Source organism: Nicotiana tabacum, chromosome 14, assembly GCF_000715075.1.
Source record: "Nicotiana tabacum cultivar K326 chromosome 14, ASM71507v2, whole genome shotgun sequence".
Lineage (NCBI taxonomy): Eukaryota > Viridiplantae > Streptophyta > Magnoliopsida > Solanales > Solanaceae > Nicotiana > Nicotiana tabacum.
In genome coordinates, this window is record NC_134093.1 from 3,918,061 (window position 1) to 3,935,070 (window position 17,010).

Genomic DNA, 17,010 nt, shown 5'->3' on the forward strand with positions numbered 1-17,010 from the left:
TCACGGATGAAGATTCCAACACACTTGAAAACACTAAGTCTCGTTACTCCATCAACCCAAACCTGAACATTCTTAGTCCGATTGCTTTTCCTCCACTGGAAATAAAACACTGAACCTCAAAATCATGCATGGAGAAAAACCTCCTTTCAAATCATTCACTGTCCCTTCACATAGACATGTATCCTACCATTACTTCAATACTGCGCGATAATAACTCATGAACATCATAGCAATTGGTGCATAGCCCCAAAACAATTAGAAAATACAGCTACTATGCTGAGATGACAGAACATCCTTTTGCAAGGCGCGACATTAGCCCAATCGAATACGCAGGGAGAAACATCCTACTCTACAATAGTAGTGCCATTAAAATTCCTTGATTCCAAATTAGTAACAAGCGCTTCATGTCGCATAAGATTGAATAGGAAGGAAATGAAGGCATAAGCCTCAAAGGAATCAAATCGTACGATGAGGAATCAAGAAAGGGAAGTGCTCCTAACAGTCCTGTAGCCTCTCGAAGATAAATACGGACATCTCCGTACTGATCCGCAAGACTCTACTAGACTTGCTCATGACTCTTGAGACCTACGTGAACATAGAGCTCTGATATCATGTTGTCATGACACAAAATCCTTTAAAGGTCGTGATGGCGTCTGACACCGTTGTCAGGTAAGCCAAAAATAAATACTTAAATTGGTTCTCATTTTAATATTTTTGAAATTATATTTCCTTCAATTAAACGGTAAAAGATGAAATTTACAAAATAAATAATAATATTTTTAACAATTCCAATACACTGCAACCCATAATCGCCTCAAAACCCGGTGTCACAAGTGCATGAGCCTCAACTAAGAATGTAGAATAAAATACGACATCTGCCTGAAATACAAATTGGACAGGAAAATATAAATACTCTGAGGGAGACTCTGCTGGCTGCGGACTCGTAACGTGGAATGCAGCTTACCTAAGTCCCCGCAATAACCGTGCCTCTGCACTCACAAGGCCATTAGACATATATGCACCTGCACAAAAATGTGCAGCAAGCATAGTATGAGTACGTAAATCAACGCGTACCCAGTAAGTATCCCGCCTAACCTCGAAGAAGTAGTGACGAGGGGTCGACTCCGACACTTACTATGGATTGCAAATAAATAAAATAATATAATTAAATTAGGCATAGATTAAATAATACGGTTGCAAGCCAATATTTTGAAGTAAGTAAGTAGTTCTTTTATAATTAAGAACTCTCCAAATTTATTTCCCATTATTTAACAATTTATCTCAGGCCAAGGAGGCAATATCATTTATTGTAAATTCCAAAGGAATCAATTAAATCATGTACAAATCATGTCGATGTCGTACGGCCCGCTCCAACATAAATATTTAAACTGTGCACTGCCGAGGATCGAATGGCGCGAACCATAGATGCATCTATTTAATCTGTCGAGGCGTTCGGCCCGCTCCAAAAAAGATAAACACATTCAACAGTCAATCAAGAATTCTTTAAGGAGCAATTATCCAAGAAATGTCAATTCTCATTTAACGGCCAAGAAAAGCGAAGTTTAACCTTTTAAAAATTCATTTACCAAGTTCAATATGTTTTAAGCAATTTAAATTAACAATAAAGTTGCAAATATCACAAGTATAGCATGATTTGGGTCCTAAACTACCCGGACATGAGCATAATAGTAGCTACGCACGGACTCTCGTCACCTCGTGCGTACGTAGCCCCCACAAACAGAAGCACATATTAAATTAATTCACCTATGGGATTAATTCTCTCTTACAAGGTTAGAAAGGAGACTTACCTCGCTCCGAGATTCCATAATCGGCTCCAAAGCCCTTCCAACGACTCACACTGATGCCCATCGCTCCAAAACTAGTCACTAAACGTGCAAATCCATAAATATACACTCTAATACTTATTATAGTCCCATTTATAACAAATTCCTAACTCCCCTTGAAAAGTCGATAAAAATCACCCTCGGACCCACGTGCCCGGATTCCGAATTTTTTTGAAGATAAACTTTACCCATGACACCACGAACTAAAATATGTAATTTATTTTCCATTCCATGCCCAAATTCGTGGTCAAAATCCAAAGTACCAAATTCTAGGTTTTCTACCAAAACCCCACAATTTCTACTAATTTGCATGCTAAAATCTTCATAGAATCCATGTATTTAATTTATAATAAGTGGGAATCACTTACCTTGCGATGCTTGATGAAAATCTCCCGTTGAAGCTCTCCAAAATCGCCCTAACCAAATGAAAAATGAGAGAAAATGGGCCAAATCCTGATTTTAAAAGAACCCTTCTTCCTAGATGACTTTCGCATCTGCGGTCCACTAGCCGCTTCTGCGGCTCCGCACCTGCGGACATTCCACATCACAGGTGCGGCTTTCCATTAAGCCTAGCCAAGTTCGCTTTTGCGGATAAAAACCCGCTCCAGCGGTCACGCTTCTGTGGAGCCTTGACCGCTCCTGCGGATGCTCATCAGCGCCCCAAACTCCGCATCTGCGGTCCTTTTTCCCACGTGGTCCAGGACCGCTTATGCGACCATAACGCCACACCTGCAGGCTCGCACCTGCGGCCCTTTCTCGCAGGTGCGATTGCACCAGACACCAGTTGCTTCAGCTCTTTCTTCAACTCTAAATTCGATACGTTAACCACCCGGAATCCACCTGAGGCCCCCGGAACCTTTACCAAATATACCAACATGTCCCAAAATACATTATGAACTTAGTCGAGCCATCAAAACACATCAAACAATGCTAAAATCATGAATCGCACCCCAATTCAAGATTAATGATCTTTAGAACTTCCAACTTCTACATTCGATGCCGAGACCTATCAAATCACGTCCGATTGACCTCAAATTTTGCACACAAGTCACATTCGACATTACGGACCTACTTCAAGTTCCGGAATCAGAATCCGACCCCGATACTAAAAAGTACACTTCCGGTCAAACTTCTCAAAAACCTTTAAATTTTTAACTTTCGCCAAATAACCCCGAAATGACCTACGGACCTCCAAATCCACATCCGGGCGTGCTCCCAATACCAGAATCACCATATGGAGCTATTCCCAGACACAAGAATTCCAAATGGACATCGATAGCATTGAAATGCACACCAACCCTAATTTATAAAATTCTTCCAAAATGACAACTTCCAAAATAGGCGCCGAAACATTTCCGGGTCATCCAAAACTCGATCCGGATATACGTCCAAGTCTAAAATCATCATACAAATCTGTTGGAACCTTCAAATCCCGATAACGAGGTAGTTTACTCAAAAATCACCCTTTAGTCAATTCCCCCAGCTTAAAGCTTCCGAAATTAGAATTTTCTTTCCAAATCAACTCCGAACTTCCCGAAATTAAATTCCGACCACGCGTACAAGTCATAATACCTGAAGTGAAGCTGCTCAGGGTCTCAAAACGACCGATCGGGTCATTACATTCTCTCCCACTTAAACATACGTTCGTCCGCGAACGTGCTAAGAACTACTTTGGAGTTGTCTGAAATCAATGTTTAAAACCTCGTGCACCTACCCGTGCTACCACCACTCAGTTGAGAACATTTGCTCGGGCAAATCTGAAGATTCCCCTTTTGTTTAGTCAAATTAGCCTTAGAGCCAAATTCCAAAATTCGGAATTTTCTGCCAGGCCTGCTCCCATCATTTGAACACCGTATCAATCACTACACGATGCACAAATACATGCCTGCATACCTTTGCTGAATCCACACCATGCACCGCATAATTTACATGACCATAACCACATCCTCTAATACTAATAGCCAAAATTCCACGAATCCTATGCTCATAACACACCTCATGACACATATAAGTCCCGTTCCAACTCTTGCAATACTGCCACGACGGAAGAGGTGTAGAAACTCATAACCAACTGCCGAGTCAACAAATCATTGAGTCTATTCTCCTGACAAGAACCACGACCTCGTTTTGAACCACACAACAATAATTGCCCTTTAATATACTTCATATAAATCTAATCGCACTGATCCCAGGTCCAAAAATCTTGTCTCACGCAGTACAAGTTGTTCCGGCAATAAGCCACCACAAACACCACCAAAGGTCTCATATGATGCCACCATGTGCCAACAATCCACGAACTCGAATGTGGTACATAAGGAGAACAAACTCTGGAAAGAACTTCTCAACCCACGTAACTAATTAAACAACCGAAAAGGTACTATGAACCTTCCCCAGAAATGAGAAGCAAAACACACAATAATAGATATGGGAAACTGTACTCAACATCACACTGTTGTGGCGTACAACTCGATCCACACGATACCATTACGGCATGTAACCCGATCCAAACAACATACCTATGGTGGCATGCCACCCGATCCACACATAATAATCTATAAGGAAATACTTACCGAGCTAAAATGCTCATACCTAAGAAATACCCAAATATCAACCACAAGCACGCTAAGTGCATAATACAAATCCTGAGGAGACGGGTAGCGTCACGCGCTACAAAACTCAAGCACTACTAAGGTGCGATATATGACCTGCATCTCGAGAGCCATCCTGCTCACATAATACCACAAACCATACGGGATCTCAATACGAGTGCGAATAATCAAACCACCTCACAACCCACTTGGTATAGTATAGATTACACGGAATAGCTAAGTACAGAAACAACATCCAAGGCCCGAAGACCCTTCCGAAAACAACGTTATACTGAAATAAACACATCCAGCCTGATATAGAGCCCACATTCACATTAAGATCCATCCACGGACCTCAAGACGATTTAGATCGTACCGCACTGGGCTAATACCCTTTCAAGGATCCACAATGACCATTTTCCCATGACACGCAAGAACAACCATTGAATCCGGAACAAACTTCCACAACTCACAATCAAATGAACCAAGCGCCCTTCAGGCATAAATTCTCACATTAGCGATAGTACCACAATCTTTATAATCAATCAGGTGACTACATGTCACACTTACACAATCTTCCCGTGGGACGACTACCATGACCTTCCGCACCAGGCAACAGGTATGCACCTCCATACTGCCAGCCACTTTAATGTTGTAAAGCAAATCCAGAATCCACAACTCAGTACACATAGCCTCTTACACGGGACACAGATCTCAGGTGATGCTAAAGACAATACCAGCTTACTCTAAATATCTGAATTCTTCCATGCTCATCCGAGCCCTTGACATTCTTGTCAACGCCGAACCATAATCTTGATTCTCAGTTTTAATTTCTCATGCCGCTCACTGCACCTAACATGCCAATACATGAGAGTACCAGAATTCCATAATAACCCCTGATCCACTAATGGAATAAACACTTCGTCATATAAAAACCTCTTTACTTAGGTCATTTCAGAAGATCCATTGCAACACGTAACTGAATTCTCACAACCGCAGAAAATACAACCCCACGTAGTGGTCTAAACCACCATGTCCCTTCCGGGATTCATCTACTCATAATAAGCCATAATAACTGAATACCTCCGAATAAATCAAATTACGGTGGCTGTCAAGCCTCGCACATACCGTCGCAACCACATGTAAAACTTCACGCTAAAGAAACTGATCACTGCCACAGTCATGCTGATTCAACCATTACTAACCGATCCCGCTTCCTTCCAATTTATTCTCTACTTGCCTTAGAAATAACAAAAATAGCTCCATTCAAACTTAACGAACTAAATCCACACTTGTCCTGAGTGACCCTATTTCACGAGACCACATTGTCTCAAAACCCACGAACCATCTCATAACCTCCTTGAGCGCACAATAACAACACCAACTGGTACACCCATTCTGAAAATTCTTCTATGAATCCGAAGTTACTTTCCCCCATTCCTCCAATGCTACACCGCAGACCGAAGGTAACGTAGAACGCTCCCAACCCCTTTCATAATCCACTACAAAATCTTGATACTTAACTATACTATGAACTCGAAATCCTTAGACACCACACATTAACTTTGAATCCCTAGGACCGTTGTTGAGAGCCACCCACTCTGACCTAGTCCTGAATATAATCAACTCCAAGGCTCCGTTAGCACATAAACGCCCTCTCAAAGAAGCACCCGGCTGAATCACCTCTCAGTACATCACATCTACACGAAGCATAAATCTCGAGTTTTCCCAAATCCTGAACATGTATTGATAAGGCCAATTATAGCACATATTCCTCATATCCTTTGCTCAATTCACCATTGACGTTATCTTTCCTTAGCCGTAATAACCCACCAATATGCCTATAACTAGAAACCTCACAAGTAGACAACTATGCAATCCAATAGTAGGCGGTGGGGCCCTCCCACTTAGCTTGAAGCTACCATTACATAACCCTAGAACCTACCAAGGTTCCTTATCCCCTATTGACATGACCTCACACAATCGACCCGCCAAATTCCTCGAAATCTTCTTGTTTACCATTTCATGAACATTCTGAATCACTAGCCATATTCACATGTTTGACCTCTCACCGGGTAACCAGTAAAATTCTTCGTAGAAGCTCCATCAACACCACGCAACCGTTAACCTGCTCAACGGAGATAAGCTACATGTGGAAATTCCATGCCGACACCTTCCAACAATGCCGCACCGAGTATAATTACCATGAAACCAATAAACCATCATGAGCCCGTGCCCATTCACCAGCTGTACAAGTCCGTTCACTCCTCATGGACATAAACTAAAGGTGCGAAAATACATTCCAATCCAAAGTCATGTTGTATCCTGCTTCCTATTAAACAACTCCCTCCTGTCATACCAATCTTCCTCAATATAGTAGCCAATATTCCAAATTAAGCCTGCAGACCTAGTCACTATCCACCATGAATCCCAAATCACTCCAAACTTTCCCTATGGCGTGTAACTATCATACCATAGAACTCATATGCTACTCTGCCACTCTTTCACTTTGGTCAAACCCTCTCCTTTAAGCAACTACTCGACTTTTGTTTCTCACACTTGGCCTTCTAGAATTTTAATCACCGCAAGACACCTCCCACATGTCCTTCCTCATCCTTCGCTTCCCAGTTGTTTCCTTAAATTAAAATCTATCTCTGTAGCACTTGACCCGATCGATCGCTACCAACTTTAAACCTTTCCGAAGATCATTTTTTCTCGAGCTATCAACCCTAGAAATACCGATTCGATCCCAAAATCGCTACACCCAATTATTTTTGACAACCGCTTCTCCGTCACCATTTCACAATACCTTGTCCCGAAGGCGAATTGAAGAAACTATAACACTAGCAAACTTAACACATTCAGCAAGGACAGCGACACCACATCACGGATGAAGATTCTAACACGCTCGAAAACACCAATTCTCGTTACTCCATCAACCCAAGCCTCAACATTTTTAGTCCGATTGCGTTTCAACAACAACAAAAACAACCCAGTATAATCCCACTAGTGGGGTCTGGGGAGGGTAGTGTGTACGCAGACCTTACCTCTACCCTGGGGTAGAGAGGCTGTTTCCGATAGACCCTCGGCTCCCTCCCTCTAAGAACTCCCCACCTTGCTCTTGGGGTGACTCGAACTCACAACCTCTTGGTTGGAAGTGGAAGGTGCTTAATCCGATTGCTTATCCTCCGCTGGAAATAAAACACTGAACCTCTAAATCAGGCATAGAGAAAAACCTCATTTCAAATCATTCACTGCCCCTACACATAGACAAGCATCCTATCATTACTTTAATATTATGCGATAATAACTCATGAACATCATAGCAATTGGTGCATAACCCCAAAACAATCAGAAAATACAGCTACTGAGCTGAGATGACAGAACATCCTTCCGCAAGGCGATGACATTAGCTCAATCGAATACGCAGGGAGAAACATCCTGCTCTACATCAGTAGTGCCATTAAAATTCCTCGATTCCAAATTTATAACAAATGCTTCACATCGTATAAGATCAAATAGGAAGGAAATGAAGGCATAATCCTCAAAGGATTCAAATCGCACGATGAGGAATCAAGAAAGGGAAGTGCTCCTAACAGTCCTGTAGCCTCTTGAAGATAAGTACAGATGTCTCCAAACCGATCCGCAAGACTCTACTAGACTTGCTCATGACTCGTGAGACCTACGTGAACCTAAAGCTCTGATACCATGTTGTCACGATCCAAAATCCATTAAAGGTCGTGATGGCGCCGGACACCACTATCAGGCAAGCCAAAAATAAATACTTCACTTGGTTCTCATTTTAATATTTTTGAAATCATATTTCCTTCAATTAAATGATAAAAGATGAAAATTACAAAATAAATAATAATATTTTTAACAATTCCAATACAGTGCAACCCATAATTGCCGCAAAATCAGTGTCACAAGTGCATGAGCCTCAACTAAGATTGTAAAATGAAATACAACATCTGTCCGAAATACAAATTGGACAAGAAAATATAAATATTCTGTGGGAGACTCTGCTGGCTGCGGACTCGTAATGTGGAATGCAGCTCACCTAAGTCCCCGCAATAACCGCGCCTCTGCACTCATAAGGCCACTAGACATATATGCACATGCACAAAAATGTGCAGCAAGTGTAGTATGAGTACATAAATCAACGCGTACCCACTAAGTATCCCGCCTAACCTCGAAGAAGTAGTGACGAGGGGTCAACTTCGATACTTACTATGTGCTATAAATAAATAAAATAATATAATTAAATTAGGCATGGATTAAATAATATGGTTGCAAGCCCAATATTTTGAAGTAAATAAGCAGTTCTTTTATAATTAAGAACTCTCCAAATTTATTTTCCATTATTTAACAATTTATCTCAGGCGAAGGAGGCAATATCATTTATTGTAAATTCCAAAAAAATCATTTAAATCATTCGCAAATCATGCTGAGGTCTTACGGCACGCTCCAACATAAATATTTAAATTGTGCACTGCCAAGGGTCGAATGGCGCGAACCATAGATGCATCTATTTAATCTGCTGAGGCGTTCGGCCCGCTCCAAAAAAGATAAACACATTCAACAGTCAATCAAGAATTCTTTAAGGAGCAATTATCCAAGAAATGTCAATTCTCATTTAACGGCCAAGAAAAGGGAAGTTTAACCTTTTAAAAATTCATTTACTAAGTTCAATATGTTTTAAGCAATTTATAACAATAAGGTTGCAAATATCACAAGTATAGCATGATTTGGGTCCTAAACTATCCGGACATGAGCATAATAGTAGCTACGCACGGACTCTCGTCACCTCGTGCGTACGTAGCCCCCACAAATAGAAGAACATATTAAATTAATTCACCTATGGGATTAATTCTCTCTTACAAGGTTAGAAAGGAGACTTACCTCGCTCCGAGATTCCATAATCGGCTCCAAAGCCCTTCCAACGGCTCACACCAATGCCCATCGCTCCAAAACTAGTCAATAAACGTGCAAATCCATAAATATACACTCTAATACTTATTATAATCCAATTTATAACAAATTCCTAACTCCGCTTGAAAAGTCGATAAAAATCACCCTCGGGCCCACGTGCCCGGATTTCAAAAATTTTCAAAGATAAACTTTACCCATGACACCACGAACTCAAATATATAATTTATTTCCCATTCCATGCTCAAATTCATGATCAAAATTCAAAATACCAAATTCTAGGTTTTCTACCAAAACCCCACAATTTCTACTAATTTTCATGCTTAAATCTTCATAGAATCCATGTATTTAACTTATAATAAGTGGGAATCACTTACCTTGCGATGCTTGATGAAAATCTCCCCTTGAAGCTCTCCAAAATCGCCCCAACGAAATGACAAATGAGAGAAAATGGGCCAAATACCGATTTTAAAAGAACCCTTCTTCCCAGATGACTTTCGCATCTACGGTCCACTAGCCGCTTCTACGGCTCCGCACCTGCGAACATTCTCCATCGCAGGTGCGGCTTTCCATCAAGCCCAGCCAAGTCCGCTTCTGCGGACAAAAACCAGCTCCTGCGGTCACGCTTCTGTGGAGATTTGACCGCTCATGCGGATGCACATCAGTGCCCCCAACTCCGCATCTGTGGCCCTTTTTCCCAAGTCGTCCAGGATCACTTCTGCGACCATAACGCCGCACCTGCGGCCCTTTCTCGCATGTGCGATTGTACCAGACACCAGCTGCTTCAGCTCTTTCTTCAACTCCAAATTAGATCCGTTAACCACCCGGAATTCATCCAGGCCCCCGGACCTTAACCAAATATACCAACATCTCCCAAAACACATTACGAAGTTAGTCTAGCCTTCAAATCACATCAAACAATGCTAAAATCATGAATCGCACCCCAATTCAAGATTAATGATCTTTTGAACTTCCAACTTTTATATCCGATGCCTAGACCTATCAAATCACGTCCAATTGGCCTCAAATTTTGCACACAATTCACATTCGACATTACAGACCTACTCCAACTTCCGGAATCGGAATCCGACCTCGATACCAAAAAGTCCACTTCCGGTCAAACTTCTCAAAAGCCTTCAAATTTCTAACTTTCCCCAAATGACCCCGAATTGACCTACGGATCTCCAAATCCACATCCGAATGCGCTCCCAATACCAGAATCACCATACGGAGCTATTCACAGACTTAAAAATCCCAAATTTATAAAATACTTCCAAATTTAAATGCACTCCAACCCAAATTTATAAAATCCTTCCAAAATGCCAACTTTCACAATAGGCGCCGAAATGTTCCCGAGTCATCCAAAATCCGATCTGAACATACGTCCAAGTCCAAAATAATCATACGAACCTCTTGGAACCTTCAAATCTTGATTCAGAGGTCGTTTACTAAAAAAATACCCTTTAGTCAATTCCCCAACTTAAAGCATCCGAAATTAGAATTTTCTTTCCAAATCAACTCCGAACTTCCCGAAATTAAATTCCGACCACGCGTACAAGTCATAATACCTGAAGTGAAGCTGCTCAGGGTCTCAAACCGCTGAATGACACCATTGAACCTCATTCCTTCCACCTAGTTCCGCCCATATATTAGTGAATTTAAAATACACTAACAACTACTTGTAAATTAGTTGTACTTTTTCCCAATGGTGGAGCTACATAGGTCAAGGGAGGCCAGTTAAACACCTTTCGCTTAAGAATTGTACTGTGTATATAGGTCAAATATTACTTTGTATACATTATATTGAATGTGGAATACTCCTTAACATTCTTGACGAAATTCCTCGCTTTGCCATTATTTTCTCTTATCTTTTATTTTTTGCTGAAAAAAGGAGAGTCTATTATTTTAAAAGCATAGGAACAATTTAGTTATTATATAGCATAGGGATACACCGCATTGCGGTTTTTCCTAATTTGTCTTTAATAAAAACTGGTTAAATAAAAGCTAGAGGTGTTTCCCAGTACATAATGTTATCGTCCTCCGTTGATACATGTTGTCTGGTGCTTCCATACTTGGCCAAGGTATCTGCTACAGTGTTGCCTTCCCAGTATACATGTGTCATTTCTGACACTCCAATAGCATCAAGAAGAAAACTGCAGTCATGAAGAAGATATGAGTAGCGAAGTTGTTTGTCTTTAAATAAGTTACATAATACCTGTGAATCTGTTTCCACTACAGTGGGAAAGACTCCCTTGGTTTCACACATGTGCTAGAAAATTCCAAATAAGTACATAAAAGATGTCTAAGAGTCTAGACCGCTTAATTTCCACAAATAAGCCCGAGTACGTACACGTCACCTTGCATACACGGCTTCCACATGACACAAATAGCACAAATGACTCAAGTCCTAAGGGGTAGATCCACCACATAAAGTTAGGCAAGATACTTACCTCAAAGAAGCTAGACCGATACTCTAAAATGACCTTCTCGTGTGAAACAACCTCCGGATGGCTCAAATCTAGCCTAAATAACTTAATATTACAAATAAAAACCATAGGAAACAATTATGGATAATAAAGCTTCGATCTTTAAGGAAAACTAAAAAGTCAACCCCGGGCCCGCACCTTGGAACCCGATAAAATTTATAAAATTTGAACCCATTATGATACGAGTCCAACCATGCCAAATTTATCCAATTCCGACATCAATTCGTCCTTCAAATCATCATTTTACATTTTTGAAAGTTTTCACAAATTTTTATTTTTCCCCAACTTAAACCACTAATTTAATAATTTATAAAAATAAAGATGGAATCATGAAATAAAATCATATACGGGTAAATAACAGTTATCCCAACCAACAAGTGAAGAACCCCAAAATAATCGCTCAAATCCGAGGTCTACAACTCAAGATATGATAAAAATAGTCAAACCCTCGGAATAGAATTCTTTATATTCTGCCCAGTGAATTATGCATTGCGATCGGATCATCCATTGCAATCGCGAAGAGCAAAACATTCAATTGCCAAAACGTGCTTTGCGAATGTGACATAAAGGTCGCGAACGCAGTGACCAAGATCTTCAGACTCTACACGAGCGCGTCTGTGCACTCGCGAATGCGAAGAGAAATAATGCATGATGCTCCTTCTAGCCTTACCTCTGCGCGATCGCGGACCACTGCATGCGAATGCGAAGACAAAAGTCTTCCAACCTTCGCGAACGCGTTCTCCTATTCGCGAACGCGTTCTCCTATTCGCGAACGCGAAGAAGCCGATGTTACCCCCAGAGTGGAAATTGATTCTATCATAGATGATGTGGGTGAACACTAGAGGGGTGAGGATATTCCCCCAATTACTACACCGCATGGTTCTACTATTCCTGCTCAGGCTGCACCAGTTCCTACACCTGATGAGGGTGCGACAAATCCTCCAACTGATATTCCGGTTCCACCTCCAGCCCCAGCTTCTGGTCCCGGTGTTTCTGATGGGGATCTTAGGGAAGCCATACAGATGTTGGCTCAGATAGTGGCTTCCCAGGCCTAGAGGTCGAATGTTACTCCCATTTCTTCTAGTCAGCAAGGGGACTCTATTGGTTCCAGGGTTAACAGGGTTCTTCAGTTAGATCCTCCAGTGTTCACGGGTACTGATCCCGAGAAGGATCCCCAGGATTTCATTGATGAGATGCACAAGACCCTCAGAGTTATGCGTGGTACTAAAATAGAGGGAGTGGAGTTGGCCTCCTACCACCTGAAAAGGGTGGCCTATTCTTGGCTTGAGATGTGGGAGGACTCCCGTGAGGAGGGGAGCCCTCCAGCGAGGTGGACTGAGTTTGCGGGCGCTTTCATGGATCATTTCTTGCCTGCCGAGACTAAGGCAGCCCGTGTCGTGGAGTTTGAGAACCTAAAACAGGGTAGCAATAGTGTGTCGGAGTACCATATGGAGTTCGTGCGCCTGTCCAAGTATGCTATTCACATGTTGCCCACTATGGAGGCTAGAGTGTGCAGGTTTGTGCAGGGCCTTAGCCCCTTGGTTATCAATGAGGCCGCTACAACTGCGTTGAATTATGACATGAACTATGGAAAGATGGTAGCATTTCCTCAAGCTACAGAGAACCGTAAGTTGAAGAACAAAATAGAGCGAGATGGTAGCAATAAGGCCCGGTCCGTGGGAAACTTTGGGAATTCATTTTGTGGCGGTAGGTCAGCATTCGGGGAAGGGTCATCAGGGCTATCCCCGTCTTTTGCTCAGTCTTCAGCTAGTGCACCACCATCAGGGCCAGTCAACAACAGTAGAGTCATTTCAGGCCCATGTAACATGACTCTCTTGGCTTCAATATTGTTGCTTCAATTCGTTGCTGCATCAAAAGTTTATGTAGAGCATCGCGTTAGTCAATGGCGAAAGCAAACTTTTTACCAAGGGGATTCAAAAAATTTTAAAAAGTAAATACCTAAAAACGTTAAGGAGATTCAATACCTTATATATTGTATTTTTTTAAATCTTATACGGTGTAATTTTCGGCGAAGGGGGTTCTGCCGAACCTCATTCCCGCCACCAAGTTCCGCTCCTGTATAGGGGAATTTAAAAGATACTACAGAACTGTCACACCTAGTATTTGTAAATGTAATAAAATAACTTTTAAACCTCTTTTACCACTATACTAAAATCTTCTCTCATGTCACAAGGATTCAATAGTATATAGCCAGAAAAAAAATAATTTATTCCGTATTTGCACAATACAATTATTCGGCGAAGGGGATACCGTCTCGTGATATCCCTTTAGCTCCGCCATTAGTATTCGTTATAGGTTAATCTAAATTATAGGAGGAAAGAAAAAAAAAAACAAAAGAGAATACAAAATTCTTTTATTTTAAATAACTTTTCGAGAAATGTTAAAGTAAAAATAACTACTAATAGATGGAGGAAGTAAATAGACTTTGGGTCAGTGGAGCAGGTGGCTCAGAGTACATCTCCATTGAATTCGTATCAACTCGTAATTAACATCCCATATCCGCCCTCTCTGTGATCTTCATATTAAAGGTCTTGGTTTCGATTCGAGTCTTGAATATAGAAAACTTCTTGATAAGAATCGTTTTGTCCTTAGTAAACTTACCCGACGTCAATCCAAATTTTTTAATGACGTGATATTTTGCCGCAAAAATTACATGCATTAAAACTTTTTCTTTTTCTAGAGAACCTCAAATCGACACCAGGGCTCGATCTTTTCGTCACAAATCAGAAGTAGTAGTAGATGCACGAATCCAATTGAACCCAATATTCTCGATTTTGAGCATAGTTAAAAATATGTTAAATCATAAAAGTTACTAAATTTTGGACCAATAATTTCAGAAATGTAATGGTGCAATGAAAACCTAAAGTCTGAAAATAATTAATCAGATTTAAATTCTGAATCCGCCTCTAATTAGAAGTCTTTGAATACATTAGTTATGTGTATATTTAACTCTTGTATGTCTTGTGCAAATTTTATATTTTAAGGAAGCTATGACCAAAGACAGAAGGGGAGGTTTTTTTTCCAGGAAATGAGAAAGAACACTAAGGAAATATATTATCACGCAATTGTGTAACAAACATATTAGATAATGGCTTTTATTCATACTTAATACAGCAAGCTCTGAAGTAGAAAGAGCATTACTATTACAGCTTTGCCATTACAAAGGTTTTATATATTACACGATGATCAGTGTTGAGGCTTCCCTTCAGTCACTTTATCCATGGCCTCACCTTTGTAGTAGCAACACCTGCTGCAGCCGTAGTAATTGCGGCGGCCGCAACAACCATAGCGGCAGTATCCTCCACGTCCACCACCGCGGCCGCCACCTGGGTATCCACCACGGCCGCCACCAGGGTATCCACCGCCACCACGGCCGCCACCAGGGTATCCGCCGCCAGGGTATCCACCGCCAGGGTAGCCACCACCGGGGTATCCGCCACCATATTGAGCTTCATGCACTTCATTCTTGTTATCGGATTTCTTTGCTGCATCAATTGTGTGAAAAAAGGTATGTTATTTTTATTAGCTGTTTTATTCTTGTACTAACTCTAAACTAGCAAAGGACAGCCCGGTGTATAAGGCATCGACATTCACGCAGAATCCGGAGAAGGGTCGCACCCCAAGGATGTGACGTAGACAGCCTATCCTAGTGCAAGTATTCGCGGCTGCTTTTACGGTTCGAACCCGTGATTTATAGGTCAAAGGGACAACTTCACCTTCTCTTTCAACTCTAAACTAGAAAATTAACACAATTTTGCCGTAATCCATAATCTTACAAGTTTAATTTCTACACGTCGATGGTGAAATTGTTTTGTAGTATTAGGTCGAATGCAGATCAGATCACATAAGATTCTTTTATACTGTTAAATCCTTTACTTATATGTAATTTTTCGTGATACAAGCACATTTATAATATTTGCTATGTTAAGGTCAAATGAAATACTATAAAACTTGCTAAGATTCATGATCAAGCTAGCATTAGGAACACCAGACGTGTAACTCTAAGGGGTCGTTTGATAGGGTGTATTAGGAAAAATAATACATGTATTAACTTTAGTACTGTTAATTTCTTGCTCTGTAGTGTTTTTTAACTTATATTTATATTAGTTATACACCATATTCAGTATTATTCGTATATATAACAAAAATCATAGCATTAGCAATACCATAGTCTTTAATACATAGATAAGCATGTATAAAGACAGAATTGTCATTTCAAAACCTTTAATATACCAAATCAAACAACCACAAAAAATAATCCTAACATAACTAATCTCAGCATTACTGATACACAATATTTAGTACTATTCTTATACACCTTACCAAACGAAACCTAAGTACTTGCTTTAGAGGAAATAATACCTTTACTACAAGTTGCACGTACGTTAACCACTAATTTGAAAGGTTAAATAATTATACAGATAATAATAGGGAGAAAATAATGAGAGGGTTCTTACAGTCCTCTTCTGAAGTGGTGGAAGTCTCAGACAACTCCCTAGCTAAAACCTCAGAGCTTATCATTATAAAAATGGCCAAACAAAGGCCAAGAAACAGAAATGCCTTGGAACCCATTTTTCTTTTTTGTAGCCAAGCTTAGTTATGATACTTTGAAATTTAAGGATGGAGAAACTGATGCATAATTGGTCTCTATTTATAGTAAGAATTGAATGCATTTCAGATAAAAGAGAAGGACATTATTTGGAGGTGTGAGGGGACAAAACAAAGGGGTGCATTTATGGAGTATATGGACCAGTATTTAGTTGGGAAGTGAAGAGAGTAATGAATAGTCTTGATTTCACAATTGAGTTGGACAAAAATTATTAGTAGGATATTACTCGTTATGTACACCATATATGAAAGTATAATATTGTTTCCTTTTGGATATAAGTTAGATACACGAGTAAAGAGCTGTGATTTGATCTGTTATAGAATATTATTTATCATTTAATTTGGATTCCTTTTGAATATAAGTTAGACACACTGTAAATAACTCTAATTTGATCTATTATAGAATGTTATTATCATTTAATTTGGATTACGAATCAATACTTATTATATATATAAATAACTTGCTATTACTTATTAAATGATCTGATCTACTAGTGGCAAAATTCGTTACACCGACATTGCATAAAAGTAAAC

General features: G+C 40.3%; 1 protein-coding gene across 1 annotated transcript; it reads right to left on the bottom strand.

Moving 5' to 3' along the window:
• Positions 1-14,938: 14,938 nt before the first annotated feature.
• LOC107791294 (glycine-rich protein-like) lies at positions 14,939-16,536 on the bottom strand. The gene is made up of 2 exons (XM_075230328.1): positions 16,326-16,536; positions 14,939-15,353 (listed from the first exon to the last, which is right to left on the bottom strand). Exons 1-2 carry the CDS (start codon positions 16,438-16,440, stop codon positions 15,055-15,057), a joined length of 414 nt encoding a protein of 137 aa, XP_075086429.1. The 5' UTR covers positions 16,441-16,536; the 3' UTR covers positions 14,939-15,054.
• Positions 16,537-17,010: the final 474 nt, after the last annotated feature.

Excerpts from the sequence above, each read along its gene's own strand:
- LOC107791294 (XM_075230328.1), bottom strand. The coding sequence starts at position 16,440 with ATGGGTTCCAAGGCATTTCTGTTTCTTGGCCTTTGTTTGGCCATTTTT. Across the intron at positions 15,354-16,325 it reads CACCACTTCAGAAGAGGACT|CAAAGAAATCCGATAACAAG; the intron begins GTAAGAACCCTC and ends CAATTGATGCAG.